Genomic DNA, 24,886 nt, shown 5'->3' with positions numbered 1-24,886 from the left:
GGGTGGGCTCAGCCCAGGCAGATCCAGATGCTGTTCTGCAGACTCACCGCCCAGCTTCCTCTAACAGCCCAGGACCTCGCAGCGTCCCTGCCCTGCATCAGGCCCGTGTGGGGTGATACAACCAAGTTTGACTTCCCATCCTGGATCTGCCACTCCCTTGCTCTGTGACTTCAAACAAGTCACCCTCCTTTTCGAAGCTTCACTTTTAAATGAAGGAAGGGGGACCAGACATTTTCTAAATTTCTTCCACATCTGCTATCTTACGCTGTTATAAATATATTTAAGAGATTGTCCTCCATGCCACAAAATTAGCTCTGGGTCATTCACTCACGGTCAAGTGGGATCCACTGCTAAGAGCTGGAGAAATTACATTTTAACCCTAATACAAAAGTGGCAAACTCATATGTCTTCAGGGACCAGGGAGGTGACACGAATTTCTGAAGCAGGCAGGTGTGACATAATGGGCGTTGGGGAACTGGAGAGTGTCTGCCTACTGAACGGCATCCACGTGTAAATGTTTCATAAACACTGTGCTGAACAAACAAAAATCTTCTGGGGCTGGATGTGGGCCAAGAGCCATCAGGCCCTGCTAAACGAAAGGGATGGGATTTCAGGCATCCATCAGAGGAGGCGTAAGAGGATTGGGGGCAGCAGGGAATGAAGAGGGGAGAGCGGTAAGGGCATATTATAGTCAGTCAGCATTTGCAATCTCATTCAGCATTCACCTGGCTTTTTAGATAGGTCGCCTGTGATGGATTTCACACCCAACCTCACCTTCTGTACACATTGGTTCAATTCAGTCAGTTGGACCTTGGGGCGAGTCCTGGGTTTAACTTCGCTCCTATTTCACAGGAAAGATTTGGAGTAAAGATTTGTCCCAAGATCTTTTCTGCATCCTGTATTTTATGAAGCTAAATATGAAATGGCTGCAGGATTCCTTCATTCATTCAACATACATTGCCAAGCACAGCTCACAATTATTCATTAGGTGACAGTTGCCTCAGGAGCCTAGCCTGCTAGGGCCGAAAGCATCATTCAAGTTCCTTTGACAAAGATTTATTGGGTGGCAATTCTGGTTTCAGGCAATGTTCTGGCTTCTGGAATGCAGCAGTGAGCAAGGCAGACAAGATTTCTGTTCTCTAAGCAAGCTGAGGGGGGACAATGAGTAAGGTCATTTCAGCTGGTTTTATGAGCGAAAAGGAAAATGGTGGATTAGGGAATCATGTCTTCTAGGAGGTGTTAAAAAACAAAAAAGTGGCGTTCAAGTTAAGACGAAAATGAGGAAAGACTGCCTTCCAAATAAAACCAGGGAGTAGGAGCACCCAGCCGGAGGGGAGACCTAGTGTAAAAGTCCTAAAACAGGACGAAGTCCGACAAGTTGGAAGAAATACAACCAAGACCACACTTTCTGCATCATCGAGAGTATGAGAGAGGGTGGTTGAGAAGGGAACACAGGAGTCAGATTTTGTTTCTCAGGCACCATGGTAAGTAACAAGGCAGGCTTTGTGATGATGTATAAAAATTTCAGCCCAGGCCCTCACCGGTTTGGCTCAGTGGATAGAGCGTTGGCCTGCAGACTCAAGGGTCCCAGGTTCGATTCTGGTCAAGGGCATGTACCTTGGTTGCGGGCACATCCCCAGTAGGGAGTGTGCGGGAGGCAGCTGACCGATGTTTCTCTCTCATCGATGTTTCTAACTCTCTATCTCTCTCCCTTTCTCTCTGTAAAAAATTAATAAAATATATTTTTTAAAAAGTCAGCCCAGGAGTGTTTGGATATAGTCAGATCATTGCAAGAGGACTCAGGAGGCTGCAGTTCTACTCTGATATCTGGCACTAACTGCAGTGTGATCTAAAGAAGTCTGCAAGCCACTGAACTTCTCTGGGCTTCAGTTTCCTCATGTATCAAACGAGATGGTCACAGCACTTACACCTTAAAGCCTGCCCCACTGGAATATAAGCACTATGAGAACAGGACCCTTCGTTCACTTATTTACTGATATAGTTACACGACTAGGATGGTGCTGACCATATACTTATATGTTCAATAAGTGTTGGTTGAAAAGACATTGAGCAGTCTTTCTAGATTTAGCATTTTAGGGTTTTTAAGCAATCTGATGAATATTCATTAGCCTTGTTTTGGTAACCTGTGCCTTTCACACCAGTGGATATGAAATTGTATGTGTAAAATAGGTTATTGGCTGACCAGTTAGATAGGTCCTGTTATATCCCTGATCATACATTGGGTAGTAATAACACAGTTTCAGAGACAGATTCCTGGGTTTTACCAGGCTGCAATAGACAGGGCTTGCCTGCACCATTATAAGCACTTTATTTGCATTACTTTTTTTTTTTCATTTTAAAGCAATCATGTGAGTGGAAAAACTGACACTCAGAGAAGTTAGGTAACGTTCTCAAAGTCAGGCAGTTATCCAGGACTCAAACCCAGGTCTATCTCAGGCAGTGTCTGTAAGCACTATAAAATATTGCTTGTGGAATTATTGTTACTTGTCCTGAAAATAAATATACAAGTAGTTCAGGGCTGTTGAAGGAGGTCAGTGATTTCAAGGATCCACGTTCTTTCTAGCTTTTCATTTTGTTGTCCTGTATATAAGCCTGCTATTGCTCCAGACATCAGATTCAAGTTCAAAGGGAAGAGTGGAGTGGAGATGATTAACAATATCCATCCTTTTGCTCCAGGAAGCAAAAGCCTTCCCCAACCCCCCGGCTGACTTCTGCTTGTTAGCTAAAATTGTATCTTGTCACCCCTGACAGAAGGGAGATTGGAAAAGAGAGTAGCTTGATGGAGCTGGGCATATTGGTGCTTCAGACAAAGCTGAGGTTCTGCCACCCAGGAAGATGGAGATCATGGCTGCTGGGAAGGTAGTTGCCAGTGTCTGCTGTGCCTCAGTGGAACATTGGGCCACAGGATTATCACAGGGAATCTCTGCTTATTCAGAAGTACTTTAAAGCTATGATGAGCTATTTTCACTTTATAATTACTGAGGCCTGGTGCACGAATTCGTGCACGGGTGGGGTCCCTCGGCCTGGCCGGCGATCGGGGCTGGCCTGCCTGGGGGAGGACTGTGGGAGGTTGGTTGGCCCCATGAGGTTGGCTGTGGGAGCACACTGACCACCAGGGGGCAGCTCCTGCATTGAGCGTCTGCCCCCTGGTGGTCAGTGCACATCATAGTGACCAGTTGACTGGTCGTTCAGTCATTCGGTCACTTAGGCTTTTATATACTAGGTGTACCGGTTAATAATGCAGATTTTGTAATTAAAGAAAACACGATAATTTCAAGAGAAACATCAAAAGTGCTTTATTCAAAATAATGTCCATTGCTACTACACATTTCCTCCACCTTTCAGGTAATTTGTGGATACCGTCCCTATAGAACTTTTCTTGTTTTGAGGCAAACCACTCAGAGACCCAATTTTCCACTTCTTCATACGTTTTGAAGTGCTGCTTAGAAAGTGCACGTGCCATCGATTGGAACAAGTGGTAATCTGAAGGAACAAGGTCTGGTGAATACGGTGGATGGGTTAATACTTCCCAGGCAAGATCTTTTAAGGTGTCTTTAACTGGTTTTGATGTGTGTGATGGTGCATTATCATGAAACAAAATTACTTCGCCATGTCTTCTGGCCCATTCTGGTCATTTTACTATCAAAGCGTGGTTCAAATTGACCTGGACGTTCTTTGTCTTTCACATTGAAATCATCACTTTTAAAGCATTTAAACCAGTGTTCACAAGTATCTTGAGATGGAGTATGTTCACCATAAGCTTCCTGAAGTATACGATAACTTTCAGCAGCACTTTTCTTCAAAATAAAGTAATGAATTAAAACTTCCCGCAAATGCTCTTTTTTTTGGCACAGAATTCAACATTTTTACGTGTAAAAATATCTATGATGTTAACACCTTCAGAAAAGAAGTTTTGAAGCTTACTGTCAATCCAACAAAATAGCATACATATCAAATCACATATATATCAACATATGTGTAACTCCATCTATTGAAAAAAATCTGCATTATTAACTGGTACACCTAATACATAAAGACACACACACACACACACACACACACACACACACACACACTCAGAATGGAATAACTTGGTCACTAAGTAGAGTTGTGGGGACTGTAAACCAGATGCCAGGTGGGGTCATGTAATTAGAAAGGTCGCAGCACAGAGTGAGTGGACTCCTGATGTCCATCTAGCCCTGGTTCTGCCATGACCTCATGACTTTAAGAAAATCCTTCCCTCCATTTTTCCTTCAGTACCTAAAAGGAAGAGTTTGAACCAGATGAAATCTAAAGCTTATTTGAGTACCGCTCTTCACTGACCTCATTTACATCACTTATGGATTGACACTTGAGAAGAATGGTGTTAGTTTAATAGGCCCCAAATGTTGTATATGCTGTTATAAGATTTAAGAGAGCTTTCAAATACTATGTGTCTCCACTGAAAGCCTGGGTAAGATGGAGCAAAATAAATGAGAGGGAAAATTAGAGAAAGGAAATTGTATACCCAGAAAACAGATCACATGTAAATGCTAACAGGACTGCGTTTTGCACTAGGCAATGACAATTCCACCATCAAGTTGGTGTTAAGAGGCTGGAATTCTGGTATGGTCTGTTCCAGGACTCGAGCTTCAACAGCAGCTCTTCCTGAGCTAAGAAGCAGCAAGAACAAACAAACAAACAAACAAACAAACAAACAAACACAACCAGGCATCTTCCTAGGGAACAGTGGCTCCTCAGAAATGTCTTGCAAAGTGCTGTCATAGCCATGGTCTTTGCCAGAACTCTGTGAAGAGTGGGTGCATGGCAGCTTTTGGGGTTCTCCTTCCTAATACAAAAGTGATGATGATGATGATAATGATGATGGTGGTGGTGGTGGCAGCTTCTATTTATGAGTGCTCATCAGATATGCTAGAGCTTATAATAACTGCTTCACAGATATTACCTCTGAGCTTCAGTTTCTTTATCTATAAAATGTGGGTAATAGTAATCTTTGCCTTACTCTTTAATATAATGAACTAGAGGCCCAGTGCATGAAATTCATGCATGGGGGTGGGGGTTCCCTCAGCCCAGCCTGCACCCTCTCCAATCCGGGACCCCACGGGGGATGTCTGACTGCTGGTTTAGGCGGGGATCGGGCCTAACCGGTAGTCGGACATCCCTCTCACAATCCTGGACTGCTGGCTCCTATTCGCTCACCTGCCTGTCTGCCTGATCGCCCCTTACTGCCCCCCCTGCTGGCCTGGTTGCCCCCAACTGCCCCCTCTGCTGGCCTGGTTGCCCCTCACAGCCCCCCCGTCAGCGTGGTCACCCCACATAGCCTGCTGTTCATTCGTTTGGTCGTCCCTCTCTAACCCCCCTGCCAGCCTGGTCATAGGCAGCCATCTTGTGAGAGCATGAGGGTTAATTTGTATATTACCTCTTTATTATATATAGATCATTGTTAGGGACCCAGTCAGCACCCAAACAGTTTCTGCTGTAGGCTCATTTCAGCTTAACAATAACCCACAACCGTCGGACCAACTATGCTGTAGGCTCATTTCAAAAGCGTTGATGAAATGATAGATTTAAAAAAATGGAAACAGAGGACCTAATTCTGGCTATCATCAGTACTTGGAAGCTTTTATCATTCCTTCTTGTATCCAGTTGACTATATAGTGAGCACCACTGTCCCCCTTGTATCCCTGAGGCTCATAGTACCAAGTGGCTTGCTGTGAGTGGCAGAATTCTAAGATGTCCCCCATGATTTCCTGCTCCCCAGAGTACACACTCTTTCTACTTTGTATTCATTTGAACACTAATCTAGGTACTGCTATGAAGGGATTTTGCAGAATGTAATTAAGGTTCCAAATTAGTGAACCTTAAAATAGGGTGATTACCCCACTTCCAGGTGGGAGCCTTTCATTAGCAGTTTCACTCACACACATCCTCCCATTCCTTAAGTTCCCTTTTCCTCTAGCATGGCGTCTGGCAACATTAAGATGGTGACCCCTCCTACTCCATCAATCTGGGTCCCTGAGCGAGTATAATGAGCAGACTTCACTGACCACCCACAATGGGCATGTACAGTGAAGGAAAACTAAGCCTTTGTTATTTAAACTGGTGAAGATTTGGGGGTTGTTACCAGAGTATATCCTAGCCCATTCTGATTGACATAATGATGATTGAGAACCATTCTCAGAAACCTTCTCAATATAACATTCAACTATACAAATCAATTGAACTGTTGATGTGAGAAGCAAGGAATTTGTCATTTTCTCTGTGTTTGAATTGAATTCTGCCTTCCAGAGTTTTCCCTCATGGGTACAGTCACACTCTTTAGAGCTATAAGACAGTGTTTCAGAGATTGAAGTTAGCTACCCCAACACTTGAGCCTTTTGGTCTTTAGGTATTTTACTGGTGATTCAGGGAATAATTCAAAGCTATTTTACTGGTGATTCAGGGAATAATTCAAAGTCCTTTGAAAAAAATTCTGGTTACTCTGTCTAGATATTTTTTAGTGTCTCTGGATAATCATTATCCAAGACAATTCTCAGGGTAGCCTTAGATTTCTAGCAACTTTAGCATTCAGATCTTTAAGATCTCATAACCTGCTTAGGGTGTGTCATGTTTTAAAGTAAGAAGGGCGAGGGATAGTAAAAAAGTGTTTGAATATCCCAAGAGGGTCAAAGAATTGCTGGCATCAAAATGTTAAAGGAATGAGTTCTAAAGATAGGAAATTGTGTTTAGAGTGAGATATTTAAAATTTAGATTTTGAGGAGTTGCATCTAATGGTAATGACAAGTTCAAGGTTTGAACATTGGAGTGAGTAACTGAGGCAGTATGAAGCACAAGCTCATTGGAGGAGAGCAGGTTTGAGAATTTGTAATTCTCAAAGGAGTTATCAGAATAAGAGGTACGCCCTGGCTGGTGTGGCTTAGTTGGTTGAGCGTCATCCCGTCCACCGAAAGGTCACCAGTTCGATCCCATCAGGGCACATACTCAGGTATCGGTTTTGATCCCTGGTCAATTACCTCTCTCTTTCTGTCTCTCTAAAATCAATGAAGATCTATTTAAAGAAAAGAATAGAAGGTAAGCATTTATATTTATCTGTGTTTCAGGTGATTTATTTTAACTTTTAGATTACCTTCATAAGTCATGCCATTGATTATTAAATTATCTCTAACATTTTAGGACATTTATTCTAGTATATCATGGGCTCTGGAGTTCAGAAGACCTAGGTTCAAATCCTGAATTTACTAGTTACCCATTTTGTGACTTTGGGTACATCAATTCAAATTTTGGAGTCTCAGTTTCTTCATCTGTAATTGAATACAGTAGGAACACCCATCTTCATAGGCTTGTTTGGGCAATAGAATGCATTAATACTTGAAAAACAGAAGTCTTTCTGGCACATGGTGGCACTTAGATAATGATAACTATTCTTTATCCCATTATTATTAAAGCAGAGAGGCCAAAGCAGCCTGAAGGATTGGAAAGCTGCCTTGGTCGACCCTAAAAGGGTTTCCTAATTACATTACATTACATTAGACTACATTACATTACGTTACACATTGCTTCCTAGCATTTATTTTCAAGCTATCCACAAAATTAATTTTTCTATCTCAGCAATTTCTAGCACATGGACGCATTTCTACCCCATAAATTATTCTGAGAAAGAATAACACACACACACACACACATCAGAACCACACAAATTTGATTTGCCAATATTCTCAAATTAGATATTCATAAGATAATGAAATACAGCTTTTTATGGAAGATGTGTGCTGTAGCTGTTAAAAAAATCCTTCAGGGCTCTGAATGAGAGCAGCCCGAAATGAGAGCATTACCTTTCTGATTTTCTTAATAGAGAAGTAGTATGCAGCCTCTGTCTCTGCTCTGTTATTCTCTTTGACACTCCCTGCTCTTCTTTAAGGGCACATGTCCAGTGTTGATAAATCAGGAACACTGCAGAGCCCGGAGTTCTGGAAAAGAAAACAGCCAAGCACTTGGGGTCATTATGCTTTCCTAGACCAATGGCTCTCAATCATATCCGATCAACCACTAACCTACTCTTTTAAAACAAATGTTTTGTAACACTCCTTGACTGTCCTAAAATGAAATCATGAGTAATGTAAACTATCTGTACACAATTAAAAACGTACCCACATAATGCCTTAACTGGAGTACAGAAAGCAATAACATGAAAGTGATTTATAATAAAACAATATGTACCAGTATTTCATAATGTAAATGCTCATCCACAGTAAAAAAACGTAATGAAGCAGCCAGATACCTGCGCTTGTACCTTAAATCACTGTGAATTGTGACAGCTACTAGCAGTAGTGTTAGCAACTCCATACCATGAATGGCATTGTTGGTGACATATAGATAATACTTCATCTGAACAAAATGAAAGCACAATCTTCCCTTCATTTTATTAATATAAATTACTATGCAAAAATACTTGTGTTTATATGTAAAAGATGTTAAGTTCTAAATTAGCTAAACAAAATTTTTCACTCACACAAATGGCTGATAGGACATTCTACAATCAAGGAGTATTTTTTTTTAATTGAGAGATTGCCCCTCATATTGTAATGTCCCCTGTCCTTGTCCTCCCCCGAAATGCCGGTGGTGTTCCTCAGTCATTACCACAACCCAATGCCCCACAAATATTTCAGACAGTCTCTAGGGGTGGCATCATTTCTACTGAGAGCCGTGTTCTAAATAGGTTGACTGGAGTACTAGTGAAAAGGTTTTTAAATTACTAAGGCCAAAGGCCATCCTCAAAAATAAAATTGCATATTGTCCCTCTACACTCCAGACATGTTAAAATGCAAATCTGATCCTGTCACCTCCCATGTCAACTTTAAAACATGATAGACCTAAATACTTAGCCCCGCCCCCAACCCCCTCCTGATCTGGCCCTTATTGGCCTCATGGGATGCTGCCTCCCCTGGCTGCCTGCATTCCAGTGGTGCTGGTCTCCTGTCAGCTGCTGGAGTAAGTCATGTTGTCACTGCTGTGCTTCCAGCTCTGGCCCCTGACATTTTCTGCCTTTTCTCAGCCAACTCTGATTCTTCCTTTAAATTGCAGTTCAATTATCACTCCCTTAGGAAGGTGTTTTCTGATCTCCAATCAGGGTCAGTGTCACCCTGTGCATTTCTTCTCATTGTCTCCACAACAGCTGTAATTTCGCAGACATGCAATTATAGGATTCATTTCTGCTCCGGTAGCCTCTGAGCTCTCAGAATGGAGAAACCACTTCTTTCTCTTCTCAGTGACTGGAATAGAGTGATTCTCAGATATTCTGTTGAGCGAATATACAAATGACTGAGTAGATAAAGGCATGGCTGAATGAACAAAGGAGCAAACATATGCTTGTAGTGGCGCCCACATTCCTTGGCCAAGCCTTGTTGACTCAGTGAGTTTGTTTGTTTTCTAGTTAGAGCAGAGCTCACACCCAAGGCTTAGAGAAATGAATGCTCTCAAGTGGGACCTGTCTGGCAAGAGCAGTATGCTGTCTTTCTCTGTGAGGTGAGAGGGCTGTGAGTTTGCTGGAAGTGCAAGAGAAAGGGGATTCATCGAAGAGGGAGTTCCTTAGTTGAACAAGTAATACCTAAATATATTCTTGTAGTTTCAAATTCCAGTAATACCCAACATGAAAAAGTCCCCCATCAGCTTCCACTCCCCTGCCCAAAATATTTATCATTAACAATTGGTTGTGCACTCTTATGGCCATAGCCTCTGAATAGATATATTGATATCATACATATCGTTCCATCTCTCCCAGTTTTTATTTTCTTTCCAATTCTTATGGTATTATATTATGTGTATTGGTGTACGATTTTTTTTTCATGTAATCATGTGTCTGGGAGATATTTTATTCTTTTAATAATTTTATCGCTTATATATGTAAAAATATATGAATATGCATACATATATACATATATGCTTTCCATTAAAAAATAAAATATCTCAAAGATAACAGAAGCTGCTGAGAACAAGGAAAGAATGCCTCTGTACCTATCCAGCTTAAGATATAAACTATTACAAATGCTTACTGTTGAAGTCTCCTCCTGATAAACCTCTCTTTCTGTCCCTACTCCAAATCACTTCCTTGGTTTCATCGTTTATGAACCCAACACATGTCTTGATATTTTTATTATATGTATATGGATCCCTTCACATTCTTTTTAACATCTGTATAATATCTAAGTGTACCGAGTGGCATGATTTAATTAATTGCCCAGATTGGTGGACATTTATATTGCTTGCAAGTGTTCATTCTAGTATTACTCAGTGTGATGGCAAACTATCTCAAGAGCGGTGAGTAGGGAAGAGACATGTTCCAACCTAAGCATTTTACAAAGTTCATCCTTTCTACTGGGTGAAGAATGGGTTGTATATAGAAAACAGTGGCCCTAGCTGGTGTGGCTCAGTTGATTGGGCATCATCCCGTGCACCAAAAGGTTGCCAGTTTGATTCCATCAGCGCATATGTTCAGGTTGCAGGCTCCATCCCCAGTCAGGGGGTAGGGTGGGGCATGTAGGAGCAGCTGATTGATGTTTCACTCTCACATCGATGTTTCTCTCTCTCTCTCCATTCCTATCTCTCTAAACATCTATTTTAAAATCTTAAGAAAATAAAATAATGGAAGCATGGAGGCCTTTGCCATCACCCAGGTAAAGCATAATGTAGCTAAAACAAGATGGTAATGGTGGAGGAGCTGGGAAAGGGTCAGAAGAGGAGACATTTCTAAGTTAGAAGTAATAGGGTTTGTTGATATACGTGAGGTATGAGAGGAGGAGACCTGTTAAGAATTACTCCAAGGTTTTTGGCCTAAGCAACTGAAAAAATAGATGTGCTGCATATTTTCATCAGAAACAGGTTTGGGGTGAAGAAAATCAAGAGTTCAGTTTTGGAAACGTTAAATTGAACTGTATAATAGACTGATAACCGAAGACAGGGTAGGCAGTCATGGCTGTAGTAATCTAGGCCAGTGGTAGGCAAACTCATTAGTCAACAGAGCCAAATATCAACTACAACGATTGAAATTTCTTTTGAGAGCCAAATTTTTTAAACTTAAACTTCTTCTAATGCCACTTCTTCAAAATAGACTTGCCCAGGCCGTGGTATTTTGTGGAAGAGCCACACTCAAGGGGCCAAAGAGCTGCATGTAGCTCGCGAGCCGCGGTTTGCTGACCACTGATCTAGGCCCGTGGTCGGCAAACTGTGGCTCATGAGCCACATGCGGCTCTTAGGCCCCTTGAGTGTGGCTCTTCCACAAAATACCACGGCCTGGGCGAGTCTATTTTGAAGAAGTGGCGTTAGAAGAAGTTTAAGTTTAAAAAATTTGGCTCTCAAAAGAAATTTCAATCGTTGTACTGTTGATATTTGGCTCTGTTGACTAATGAGTTTGCTGACCACTGATCTAGGCAAAATAGCAGAAAGGCCTGCATTAGGGTATTGACAGCAGACTGGAGAGAAGTGAAGAGATTTGAGGTACTCACACTATAAACGAACAAACAAAACAAAAACAGACTCACAGATACAGAGAACAGACTGATGGTTGTCAGCAGGGAAGGGGTGTGGAGGACGGATTGAAAAGGTGAAGGGATTGAGAAGTACAGATTGGTAGTTACAAAACAGGCACGGGAATATAAAGTACAGCATCGGGAATATAGTCAATGATGTTGTTGTAACTCTGGATGGTGCCAGGTGGGTGCTGGAAATATCAGGGGAAGCACTTTGTAACGTATCTGATTGTCTGACCACTGTGCTGTACAGCTGAAACTAAATCAAAATAATATTGAATGTAATTGAAAAAAAATTAATTTTAAGAAAAGAGATACTCAAAATAAATAGTGATTTAGATAAAGGAGAAGGAAGAAATGGAATAGATGCCTGTTTTCTGGCTTGGTTAACCGGAACGATGCCACTTTCCACTTGGTGAGAAAATCCAGAGAAATGAATGACTCCAGTTAAATAGGTTCCTTGTAGTAGGCTCTTAGAGGCCTTCGTGTCTCTATACCGTTTTCTTCTTTAGACCAAACTTACCTGTTCCCAAAAGGGCAGGGGTCATCAAACTTGTTTTGTAAAGGGAAGGAGAATAAACAGCTTCAGCTTTTGTGGGCCGTACGTCTCTGCTGTAATGACGCAGCTATGCCTTTGCAGTCGGAAGCAGCCCTAGAAAATGCATACGCGATTGAGTGTGACTGTGTTCCTAGCGAACTTTTATTTACAAAGGCAGGCGGCGGGCTGGACTTGGCCCCTTGGCTGATGTTTGGCAGCTCCTGCAATCGGCAACACTAGCAGTTCCTTCTTTCATCTGGGCATAAGATTCTTACACTGTCAAAAGCAGAGGTGAAAAGAGAAATCGTAATACTTAGCAAGAGCAAGCCAGGACTCTAGCAAATTATGCAGAGCTGTAGCCATTAGCCATTGGGTCCAGAGATAGAAGCCGCGTATAGCAAGGGAATGGGGAGCAGGTGGTTGTCAGAGTATGGGAAATTCTGCTTTTCCTTGAGCCCTCAGCCTTAGGGTAAATGATTGACCACACTGGAGGGGCCCCCTGGAGTTCACGTTTTCCCCTGGGCTGGATTTCTCATAACCACAAGAACAAGTTCAAGGAAATGACCAGCCAAATACTGAAAGCATGCCACGTGTTTTACTCCAAAGGAAGCCTTTTCAGTATCTGATGAACATTTCAGTACGCTGAACCATTTGGGGTAAAGGGATGTTTGCAAAATGAATCAGAGACCCTGCGCTTCATCTGCATATAAAGGGAAAAAATACATTGTAAAGGAAAGAATCTATCTCTGGAACTGTTTCCTCAGTGCCAATTTTGAAAGGCTGGATTTTCTTAAAGTGAGACGCACCTCGAGGGTATCATTTCCTGGCACTATCACTGAGCATTGGAGTTCCAAGAAGAATGGAAGCCCTAGTCATTAACACACTCTGAGGCAGTGAGATTCTCCCGCCGTGGACCTCAGCTTGTCACTGCAGTTTGGCTGCCTTTAGGTTCAGGCAAGGCCTTAGAGAACAGTGTCTTTGATCCTGATGATGTCCTTTGTGTTCCTTGCCGCTTTGAACTTCATTATACTCTATATACAGACAGATCCTCTTAGGGCTTTGAAGTTTTTCTCATGCTCAATATGTGTGATCTTTGAGGCCCCAGAAAAGTCTATTAAGCGCTTGCCACAAGAATTTCCTTCCACGTGTTTACATTTGAAAAATACCTGACTTCATCAGCTGTGTATCACCCCCTCCACCCTGAGCACTATCCTCTACAGAGTATTCAATACCTATCACAAGAGTTCTTTCAGATCTGCATAGAAACTCCATGACGCATTATTTCCATCCTATAAGGATTTATTCTTTTCCCCTACCATTTTCTATAGCCAGCATATTTTTACATGGCATATTAAGATGTCATCATCAACATTTTGGATACTAAATTTCTAGACAAAAAGTAAAACTTTAGCTTGTCTTTTTTTTTTTTTACGGAAATTTATTCAATTTCAAATGAGCATGTTTAATATTTAGTGGGAAAAGCACTAGACCTGTAAGAATGTGCAGGTGTAAATAGTTGTAGGATCTTACGTCTCCTAAGCATGCTGAGCACCCATATCTTCTGAAAAAAAAAAAAAAAAAAGGGCATTGTGACATTAAATTGCATGATAATTGTGAAGATGAAATGAGCCAAGATGGAAAAGCTCCTTAGTTCATTGTTTGCCATATGGTAGGTGCTTGATAAATCAATGTCAAAATCTACCCACTTTTAAGCAGGAAGTTCTAAACCTAGGAGCAAAAGCAAGTTATTTGCAATGGAGAGACTAGGGTTAGGGTAAAGGGCATCCTTTGCGATGCTCTAGGTCAGTATCCTCAAAGTCCACAGACCAGTAGCATCAGCATCACCTAGGACCTTGTTAGAAGTGCAAGCTTTGGGGCCCCACCCCAGATGTACTGAAATGTGAGTGGGTCCAGCCATCTGTGTTTTAACCAGTGTTCCCTGATTACCTAAAGTTTCCCTGTAACCCAGTTGTTCTCAATCACACCATCATGTCAATGCCTCTGATAATCACACTACCCCAACGTGACTCATGAACCTGCAGCATGATCATCACTGAGGCGCATGAGCATTGTGAGAGAAATGCAGAACTCCAGACTCCATCCCAGACCAAAATAATCAGAATCCGCATTTTACCAATATCCCCAATAGATTCATCTGAACAGTAAAGTTTGGGAGGGTGACTTCGATACACTGATCACAAACTGTATTTATATTTTTTGTTGCACACTTGCTATCTGTTTCTTTAGTAGCATGCCCATAAAGGGAGGGACTTTGTCCATCTTCTTTACTGTCATATCCCAGCACTTAGCACACATATTTTTGTTTGTTTGTTTGTTTAAATATATTTTTATTGATTTCAGAGAGGAAGGGAAATGGAGAGAGAGCGATAGAAACATCAATGATGAGAGAGCATCATTGATCGGCTGCCACCTGCATGCCCCCTACTGGGGATCGAGCCCACAACCAGGGCATGTGCCCTTGACTGGAATCAAACCTGGGACCCTTCAGTCCACAGGCTGGCACTCTATCTACAGAGCCAAACCAGCTAGGGCTAACACATATCTTGACATATGCAGGCAATCAGTACATATTTGATAAATGAAACATTTAATCTGATTTCTTCAATTGATCCATGAAGAAGCTCAGAAAGCTCAAAAAGGCAAGTGACATTTGGAAGTTACATAACTTATGAACAAGACCAATGCAAAAAGAAGAAGGGGAAGGGAAAAGGGAAGGGGAAGGGGAAAATAAAATTATTCTTGACTCCTAAGGAAATATATTGGTTCTGGGTGATATAACAAAGCATAACCCAAAACCTCCTTAGCTATTGTCCCTGTATGGGCTTTTAATATTAATAACAGTGATTATTTATTTATAATGTACTTTGTCATTTACAGTTCACTTTCACATATGCTAACCTATGTGGAAATTTACCCAGAATTATTGTTGTAGGTTTTCTTTTATTAATAACAGAGAACATGGCCCTAACCGGTTTGGCTCAGTGGATAGAGTGTTGGCCTGCGGACTCAAGGGTCCCAGGTTCGATTCCGGTCAAGGGCATGTACATTGGTTGCGGGCACATACCCAGTAGGGAGTGTGCAGGAGGCACTTGATCAATGTTTCTAACTCTCTATCCCTGTCCCTTCCTCTCTGTAGAAAAATCAATAATATATATATATATATATATATATATATATATATATATATATATATTTTTTTTTTTTTTTTAAAAGAACATAGAAAATGGAAAACAGAGCCAGCAAGTTTGTGGAGTTTCTTTATTAATGGATCAAGAGATCACTGAAAAAGAAAAAAAAGAGGAAGAAGAAGAAGAAGAAAAAGTAAAATTTCCCGTAAGACTAATTGTCAAAGAACCCAGTTAGTGGAGCAGGCATGGCTCTTTGGTCAAATGGGAGCTGTCTGGTAGTGGTTGACAGTATTCTTGGAGGATGTCAAAGGTAACCCAAGGCTCTAACATAGATTTAGCAGAAGTGGTTCCTAATTTATTTTAATCATCACTACTGGACTTAACATTTGGTTCAACGGACAGTTCTATCTAATTAAAAATGTTCCTTCTATAGTTAAATTGTGCTTGTCACTCACAGTTTAAAGTTTAGCTATTTCTAGCTCCTAATTGGAATGCCACAAATGAACCATAACATTGAACTTGAGATTCTCTGACCCTGACATTTTCATTTGGCTTGAAATATACCTTCTCTGGAGCCAGAAATGTTCACCACAGACCCTGAATCTGCTTTTTCTCTCCTACAAGAGGAGAGGCAGTGCAGGGGAGATGGTTCTAATACTGAGGCTCTTGTTGATGGACATGTTCAGACCATTGTCCATAGACAAGAGAGAGACCTACAATCAGCCAATCTCACTTGCCTCCAATATAGGGGCCCTATACAATATCCTGATATATGGCTATTCAGGTATTCTTTTTTATTGTGATAAATTATACATAACATAAAATGTATCATTAACACATAAAAGAGCCCATGTAAATGTACTTCAGTGACAGTAAGTATATTCACAGTGGTGTGCAACCACCACCACTCTCCATTTCCAGAATTTTTTCATTGCCTCAAACAGAAACTCTGAACTCATTAAGTAATTCCCCATTCCCTCCTCCCTTCTTCCAGCCCCTGGTAACCACGATTCTACTTTCTCTATGAATTTACCTCTTGTAGGCTCTTCATATATGTGGAATCATACAATATTTGTCTTTTTGTGTTGGATTTATTTCACTTGGCACAATATTTTCAAGGTTTAACCCACGTTATAGCATGTATCAGAAATTTATGACAGTAAAATTCCATAGTGTATGTATATCACATTCTGTTGATCTGTTTATCTCTTGATGGACACTTGGGTTGTTTCCACCTTTTGGCTATTGTGAATAATGCTTCCATGAACATTGGTGTATATGTATCTATTCATGTCCCTGCTTTCAATTCTTTGGGGTATATACTTAGCACTGGAAGTGCTGGGTCATAGGGTCAATCTATATTTAGCCTTTTGAGAAACCACCAAACTGTTTTCCACAGCAGCTGCACCATTTTACATCACCACCAGCAATCCACAAAAGTTCCAGTCTCTCCACATTCTCACCAACACTTGTAATTTTTCACTCTTGTTTTGTTTTTATAATAGCCACCCTAGTGGGTGTGAAGTGGTAGCTCATGGACATCTAGTCATTCTTAAACACTTCCTAAGCTGGAGCTCAACACAGCACCAGGAAGCTATTGCAGATCACCCTTAGTTGTTAGAAAGTTCTCATTAGCCATTTCTAAATCTTGCCTTCCTCCAGCAGGGATTGTCAACCTTGGTTGCACAACAGAATCACTTAGGAACTTGAAAAAAGTCCAATATTTAGGCTGCAACCCAGGCTGATTAAATCAGCCCTAACATTAATGTTCCTAAGGCTCCTCGGGTCATTTCAATATGTAGCCAAAGCTGAGAACCACTCAATTCAAAGCCTGCAGCTCATTCATCTCACTTCCTTGCACAACCTGCAGGGCATAAAGTGCGACAAACCTAGCACTGAGCCTTCTCTGACGACCCCTATTAGCCCTGCCCTCTCTGGCAGTCCTGTCCTGCTTGCCTTCTAGATTTTTTGCTATAGTGTGTATTGCCGCTGACATTCTCCATTCATTCTTTTTACCTATCCATTGCCTGCTCTCTGTTTTGCTCATTTTTGCTTCCCTAGGACACACAACAATGCCTAGTGCAGAGAAGGTGCTGAGAAAGAATTGTTGAATGAGTGCATGTACAAATCTCTTATTTCAAATGACAGCCCTTCAGATGTTAAAAAATAGCTTTTGTGTCTCCTACTGGGGCTTCTCTAGGGAAAATCTTCTCTGTACCTTCCATCCGTTTTCAAAGACATTGAAGGATAAAGCTCATCATTACGAATACAATATGCCTTTCTTTCACTCAATAAGCAAATAATTGAGCACTTCCTATGTACTACACACACCTATACACTACACACACTGTAGAGTAGACTGTGCCTGGCGCTGGAAATTGTGCTGGAACAGATAAGTGAAGAGAATCTGTGGGGGTGGGGCACAGACAAGCATCAGTAGCCGAAGTCATTTCAGGTAACAATAACTGCTATAAAGAAAATGGAAAACGTTGGCTGTGTCACATTAAGTGGGGGTTAACTTTAATCTGAGACCTGGAAGATAGGGAAGAAGCATCCCAGGAGGAAGGCACAGCTAGTACAGAGGCCTGGATGGGGCAACAAGTTTCAGAAGGGCTCTGAGTAGGAGCCGCTGAGAAGGACAAGGAAAAAACCCACTATCACCTCCTTTGTTAGACACTTGACCTCAGTTAACATGGCCTAAGGTAAGATTAATTTTGGGTAGCCACATCACCCTGTTAAGGTCGTTTTCCTCATTGTATTAAATCTTCCCTGTCCAGTATTTGTACTGTTGATAGCTGGAATTTAGATGTAGAAGAGTGATTTAGATGAATATACCTAGAATTTCTTTTCTTCCGAACCCTAGGCATACAGACGTCAATTCATCCATCCATCAGTCAGTCAGTCAATCAGTTAAGAAAAACACTTGTCAGCAGAGTGGAGGGACGCTCTGGTTCTCCAGCCACTGTGACAGTGCTGCCTTATTCTAGTCAGCATCTCGTCTTTCGTGCCAGGCCAGTTTTGGACAAGGTCAGAGCCAGGACTCGGTGGGCTGCTGCCATTTGGGGCCAGCAGCTATCCTGGTTTCCAGTCAGAGGAGCTCAGTAAAGACAGACATCTCTTGATTCTGGAGACTCTGTGGTTCCAGGAGTGGGCTCCCAGGGCAAGCAGCCCCTTCCAGACCAGCCACTGAAATGCTCTGGCAACTTGGCTCCTCTCTCCAGGCCTCGGTTTCTTGTATTGATATGTGGGGTTTGGGTCTGAGAATTTTAAGGTCCTTTGAAACTTCATTTAAAAACCATTTTTATTGCTCTAATAGAAATACAACTTTTTTTTTCCTGAAGCTTCTTAATAATTTGCAGACATTATGCTTTTATTGATAGGAACACTCACTTCCAAGTTAATAAAATAAAACGATTCGTACTAGGACAGCAGGGTTCATAGAATCATATCAGATGCCAAAATTGACAAGAACACAAATTAGAACTGTTATGTTGGGCAACAAAAGAAATGTGGTTTCGGCAGTGAAATGAGTTCTTACATTTAGTGATCAGCTGCTGTCTTTCCAATGGACAGAATCTGAGACCAAGTTTTTCAGGTCAGCTACATGAGAACAATCTTCAAGCCAAGACCTGTGCCCGAGACAGCCTGCCTGTACACAGCAGCTTCTGCATGGGCCGGGCTGGGGTCCTGAAAACAGGTGGCCTTTGTACTCATGCAGACCTGGTTCAAGTTACTGTCATTCATCCATCCAACAGCGTCTTTCCTTCACTCAAGAAATGTGAATAACACATTGGAGTTGAATTTATCAATGGATAAACCATATGAGGCACCTGCTTCATGGAGCTTACTAGGTGGGCAGGTGCATAAAACAGGAATCGCCCAAATACATTTCTCAGCATAAACTGAGGACGTGCTCTGAAGGAAAGCCACGAGCTCTCCGATGGAGAATAACTGTGCAGTCTCACGGTAGTTCATTCAAGTCTGAGCCTCCTCCTCCCTGTTTTGTAGGGTTTAACTAAGATATCTTTTAAAGTGACAAGTGCAGACAATGGCATATAATAGGTGCATACTTATTCTGTGTTGCAGCTACTTATGGTGAAGTTCCCTTCCTGAGGATGAATGAGGAAGAGATTAATTTTCTTGCCTGTGTGTCAGGGTTTCCTTCAATCTGTGTGTGTATGTGTGTCTGTCTGTCTGTCTTCCAGTTCCAAGGAGGGTTTTCGGTCAGTGGAGAAGGTCGTGCTGCTCACGTTTCTCTCCACGGTTATCCTGATGGCCATCTTGGGGAACCTTCTGGTGATGGTGGCCGTGTGCAGGGACCGGCAGCTCAGGTGAGTAGCATGAGGAAGCCTCACGAGGCAGGAAGCCTGGGTGGTGTTCTGGGCTCTCCCTGGAGAGTCAGGGTCTGCACTTACCATTTCCATTATAGTTTGTACTTATGAAAGGGAAAAAATACAGGGGGACGATGTTTGGAAATAGAGCAAGGTGAAAAGATCATACGTCGCCCTCCAACTCAAACACGACCAGTGTAAACACTTAAGTGCATTTCCATCCTGTCTTTTTTCCTATGTTTAACTTAGTTGGTTTTTGTTTTTGTTTTTCGAAGTTTGTGATCACTGTATGTACATACGTTGAGAGCACATCTAATCTATCCTCCCCACTTTGTCAATCAGTTCAGAGAAGGGATGGCCGATAGTGACTGGTCTAGGATTTAAACCCGGGTCTTCTTCTCTTTCCACTTCATCATTCTGAACCCTGGCTGCCGTTAAGATCACCTGACGACCTTTTTTGAATTGCTACTATGTGGTATAAGCATATCTCAGACAATATTTGGGACATACTTATACTAAACAATTATTCATTGTTAATCTGAAATGCAAATTTAACTGGGTACCCTGTGTTTTATCTGGCAACCCTGGGTGTGGATGGGGGTATTAATCACCCCAAATCCCTGAACTAATTGTTCTGCGGTGATACCTGGGCATCAATATTTATGAAAATCCACTGGGTGATTCTAACGTGCAGCCTGGATGAAGAGCCACCAGACAAGCTTAAAAAGGATAAAGGATGTAGCCCTGCCTTATCTACTGTCTTCCTCTCTAAGCAAGACACGCATTAATCCAGTGGTGATGCAACAGATATAAAAGCACACTTCTGTAGGTCTCACAAATGTGAGGCACTTGCGAGTCAGTGTGAGAGTAAAAAGTAGTGGAATTCGACACCGTTTGTGAGGGGGGCACCTTGGGAGGTTCCCTGAGAATGACCAAACCGAGGCCTGCAGACTGGTGGGGGGTAGTTAAGCCCATAGTAGGGAGAGAGCACCCTGTACAAAGGCGCTTGGAAGAAGCTCCCTCACAGGGACTCTAATCAGGCCGTGTGGCCAGAAGGGAGAGGGAGGGAAGGTTCTGGGTGCAAGAGGAATCTGGAATATTCAGAAGTGGCCGGATCACACAGGGTCTCCCCAAGCCACGTCGCAGAGAGAAACAACCTCACAAGATAGGTTACACGTTTGACTTTTTTTTCTTTTTCCTCCCTCCTTCCTTTCCTCCTTTCTTTGCTTTCCTTTTCTCTGCTCTTCTCTCTCGCTCCTTTCTCCCTAACCTCCTTCCTTTGTCCCCTCCCCCCGCCTGGTCCTTATACTTTTTCGCTCACAGGAAAATAAAAACCAACTATTTCATTGTCTCTCTTGCCTTTGCGGATCTGCTGGTCTCCGTGCTGGTGATGCCCTTCGGTGCCATTGAGCTGGTTCAGGACATCTGGATCTACGGGGAGATGTTTTGCCTCGTCCGGACTTCCCTAGACGTCCTGCTCACCACGGCATCCATTTTTCACCTGTGCTGCATTTCTCTGGACAGGTAAGGACAGAGTGGCGTGCACAGCGGAGCTCTGGGCTGGAGACAATGGCCGGATGACTGTTGGGATGTGTCTTTCTTTCTTCCCTGATTCATTAGAAATGAATCTTAGAGAGTAAATCTGGTTATTCACTTACCCATTCACTTCTCAGTCTTTGCAGAGGGCATTCTCTGAGGCCCTGTGGACAGAGATTAGAAAGGCCTAGACCTTCCCTGCAAGGAGCTTACAATCCAGGTAGAGACAGGTACCAGCCATCCAGGTCACCGGAGAGCTCTAACTTGTGTCCAGGTGGCATGAACAAAGTGCTGAGGGAGCTGAGTGGCAAGAATGAATACATCTGTCGGGTAGGCTGCAGGGGTGGTTCAGAAGGGTAGTGCTCTGTGTTTGAACATGGCCTCCTCCTGAAAATGTGTCTGTATCATAATTGTAGGTGTATGCCTGTGACTGTAGAGACTATTTTCCAGAAAGTTAAAGATGATAATAAAATCCCCAATAACTGTCTGGTTTGGGGACCCAAGGCTAGCATTTCATTCGTTGCACAATCTTGTTCTTTTTCTTCACATTTGACTTCAGAAGGTCTAATGATCTCCATCTTTGCCTTATTTGTGGAGATGTAGGTGTATTAGTTGTACCAGTACTTTTGATTTTCTGATTCCTGCTCATGGGTATTTAACAGTAAAGGAAGAATGCAATTTAAAAGTCAGAGGATCACACGAACATGTGCAGCCATCACTGTAGCCATGTCTTAGGGGTTTGTTTTCCAAAGGAAGTGGTGTGCAAATTACGTGATCCAAATTACCAGGGACAATCTCTTTACTGCCTCTTGAGTAGTCCAGCAGACCAGGTTTTCCTCTAGTCTTGGGATGGGTGTCTGTTTCTTTCACTGCGGAAAAGGAAAAGTAGTTGACTAAAATTGGAGGTTATGGTTTATCTAAAATATGTGCCTTTCAAACACTAAAATCAGAATGTTCTCAGAGAATTAGTCACACTGGGAAAAGTCCTTAGGGACTGAATCCAGCGGGGGGAGCAGCAGATTCATATCCTATCCATGGGACAGGTATGGGAGGTATAATGGCCTACGTTATATACCTTGCCTCTCTCTCCCTCTCTCTGCCAAGAACTTATAGTTGAATATGCTTAAGTTAAATGTATGTATAATGAGATTCCACTCTGTAACTAGGCATGATGACATTGATAAAGCTGAATTGTTGGCTGAAAGCTCCCTCCACATGCTGTGCCATAGTTTGAAATTTATCTTTATTAGCTTTTTTATAACAATCTGACTTCAGTACATGAAAGACTTTTTAAGACAATCAGTATATACTGGGTGAAAGTTCACATTAGAAAGAATAAAACGTAAGGAACTAGACAATATATGGAAATCCTCCAGGGTGTCCTGCATGTAATCATTACTCAAATGAGCAGTGAGATCGGAAGTGTTACAGGAACGTGGAGAAGGCAAAGCTGAAGGATCAAGGCAACCTTATCCCTCTTATCTTGGCCTGTCTCTCTTTCCAGTGCTCCCTGCTCAGCCATCTCGGGACCTTGGCTCCTCCCTCTGCCTGGAAAGTTCCTTTGCCCCCTCCTCTCCTGCATGCCTTTTAGATTTTAGCTCAGTCCTCTCTTGATTGCAGAAGGCCTCTCTGACCCCACAAAACACATTCTCCTTTGAGAGCTTAGGGCAATTATGATTAAAACCACAATTATAACGAAAAAAAATTTTCTTAAATATCTCTGTCTCCATCAGTGAGAGAAAGCACATGCATATGAATAAGGATAAGGCCCCTGCCCTCAAGGAACTTACCTTTTGCTGGGGGAAATTGACAGTTGAGCAATAATCACATCAATACTGATTAAGGTGTTTGGTAAACACTATTGAACAACTGGAGGGTACAGCACATTCTCTTTTAGAAGAATGCTGCCAATAATTTCATTTCCTTCTCTGATAGTATACATCAGAAACCCAACTCCGTAAGTAAAATGGAATCAGATGGTTTGGTTTTCCTCTGGGAGCCTGGGACACGTGCCACGTGTCTCCCTGTTCCAAGAGTGATGTTTTCTTTGGGCTGGGAGGTTCGTTCTGGACATCACAGGGCAACAGGTTAGCCTGGAAGAGTGTGATTTTGTTTATCATCTGGCTTCTGTTTTTGCTGTGCCCCTCCCATGACAGTTGGGCTTGGCTAGGCTGGGGCAAAGCACAGAGTGTGTCTCAGTGAAGTGTGATGTCATCGCTGGTCATGTGACTCCTGGCATGATGCTTGTGCTCTCCAGAGCTGCCGAGAATCTGCAGGGATGACTCAGAAAGGGTAGTGGCTCTCGAGCAAGAACACTCACTGTGAATCCCAATTCCACTCAGATGGCAGACCCCTAGATCAAAGCAAAACATTATGAAACACATTTCCCCAACTCCCATTCTCCATCCACTGTGCTTCCAAGTGCTTTGAGAATTGAATCCTACTTTTTTCTTTCTTTTTTTTTTTTTATTGATTTCAGAGAGGAAGGAAGAGGGAGAGGGAGATAGAAACATCAGTGATGAGAAAGAATCATTGATTGGCTGCCTCCTGCATGCCCCACACTGGGGATCAAGCCTACAACCCTGGCATGTGCCCTGACCAGGAATCAAACTGTGACCTCCTGGTTCATAGGTTGATGCTCAACCACAGCCACATGGGCTGGGTGAGAATTGAATCCTATTAATGAAAGCTTATTGCCTCATTAAAAAATAATTTACAAAGCATAATTAAAATCCACACATCCTATAATATGTGTCATGAGAGGTTAGAACTGCACTAAAGCATAAAGTACCATTGATTATTTTAAATTTAAGGCTCTGTGGTAAATGAAAACCAACCAAGTATCTATAAGAGAGTACTGGTTTTAACAGTGGAATACTATAACACCAGCATTAAAAACATGAGGAATAGCGTTGGGTATTGTCTTAGAAAGATATCCCTGGTGAGTTATATGAGAAAAAAAGCAAGTTTCAGACTTTAGTGTTTAGGGTAATACCACTTTTCTAAAATAAATATATAGATGTTTATATCTGGGTATGCATGAATGAGTGGGGGGAATACACCAAACCATCAATGATGGTTATATAGGGGCTACCAGGGGTGGAGCTGGCTAGACTGGATGGTCAGTTGGATTGGTATTGGAAAACTTCACTTTTACTGATTTCGGAAATATGTATTTTAAGCTCCGTTTCCCCTTGTCTAGAAGTTAACACTTCTCAAATGCAAGAGTATCCACTGGAACCTTTTAGCTGAAAGTACTCCTGGGCCAGCACATTCCTCAACTGGCTGAGAACGTTCTGAGATCAGTGTTAGGAGTTCCCTTTGAAGCCAGAGCACGACTGGGGTGTGGAAACCTTCAGCCAGTGTATTCTCTCTGCTTTCTCACAGAATGCCCTAGATTCTCACCCTGACTGAGGGAGCCTTCACCATCCCGTCAGCAGATTCTTCCTCCCCCAGACATTCACAGCCATCTCCACAACCTTGTGTTTGATCTGTTTCAACAATCTCTTTTCTAATCACCATAGTTTTAAAAAACCACACATAATACCTGAACATTATAAACATGTCTTCATTTCAAAAGTAATACACAAAAAACGTCCCCAATTTCTTCCCTACCTCCATAGCTATACCCCTAAGAGGTAACTACTGTAAGTATCACTCCCTCTAAATTCCAATTATTTTATACCATTAAGCATATTTGTTATGTGAATATATTTTTAGCTTACCCAAATGCACTTATGTTTTAAATTAGCCTTTGAAGAGAGCTTTCCCTGTATGTACCCAAATGAA

General features: G+C 42.1%; 1 protein-coding gene across 1 annotated transcript in view; it reads left to right on the top strand.

Moving 5' to 3' along the window:
• Positions 1–24,886, top strand: part of HTR4 (5-hydroxytryptamine receptor 4) — a 120,830-nt gene that overhangs the window by 56,353 nt on the left and 39,591 nt on the right. Inside the window, exons 3-4 of the mRNA XM_054716748.1 lie at positions 19,436–19,561; positions 20,885–21,085. Coding sequence (XP_054572723.1) covers positions 19,436–19,561; positions 20,885–21,085 — 327 coding nt within the window. The remainder of the gene's footprint in view (positions 1–19,435; positions 19,562–20,884; positions 21,086–24,886) is intronic.

This window comes from Eptesicus fuscus, chromosome 6 (genome assembly GCF_027574615.1).
Source record: "Eptesicus fuscus isolate TK198812 chromosome 6, DD_ASM_mEF_20220401, whole genome shotgun sequence".
In the NCBI taxonomy this organism is placed as follows: domain Eukaryota; kingdom Metazoa; phylum Chordata; class Mammalia; order Chiroptera; family Vespertilionidae; genus Eptesicus; species Eptesicus fuscus.
The sequence above is the reverse complement of the archived record's forward strand: the minus strand, read 5'-3'. Positions and strand labels throughout refer to the sequence as shown.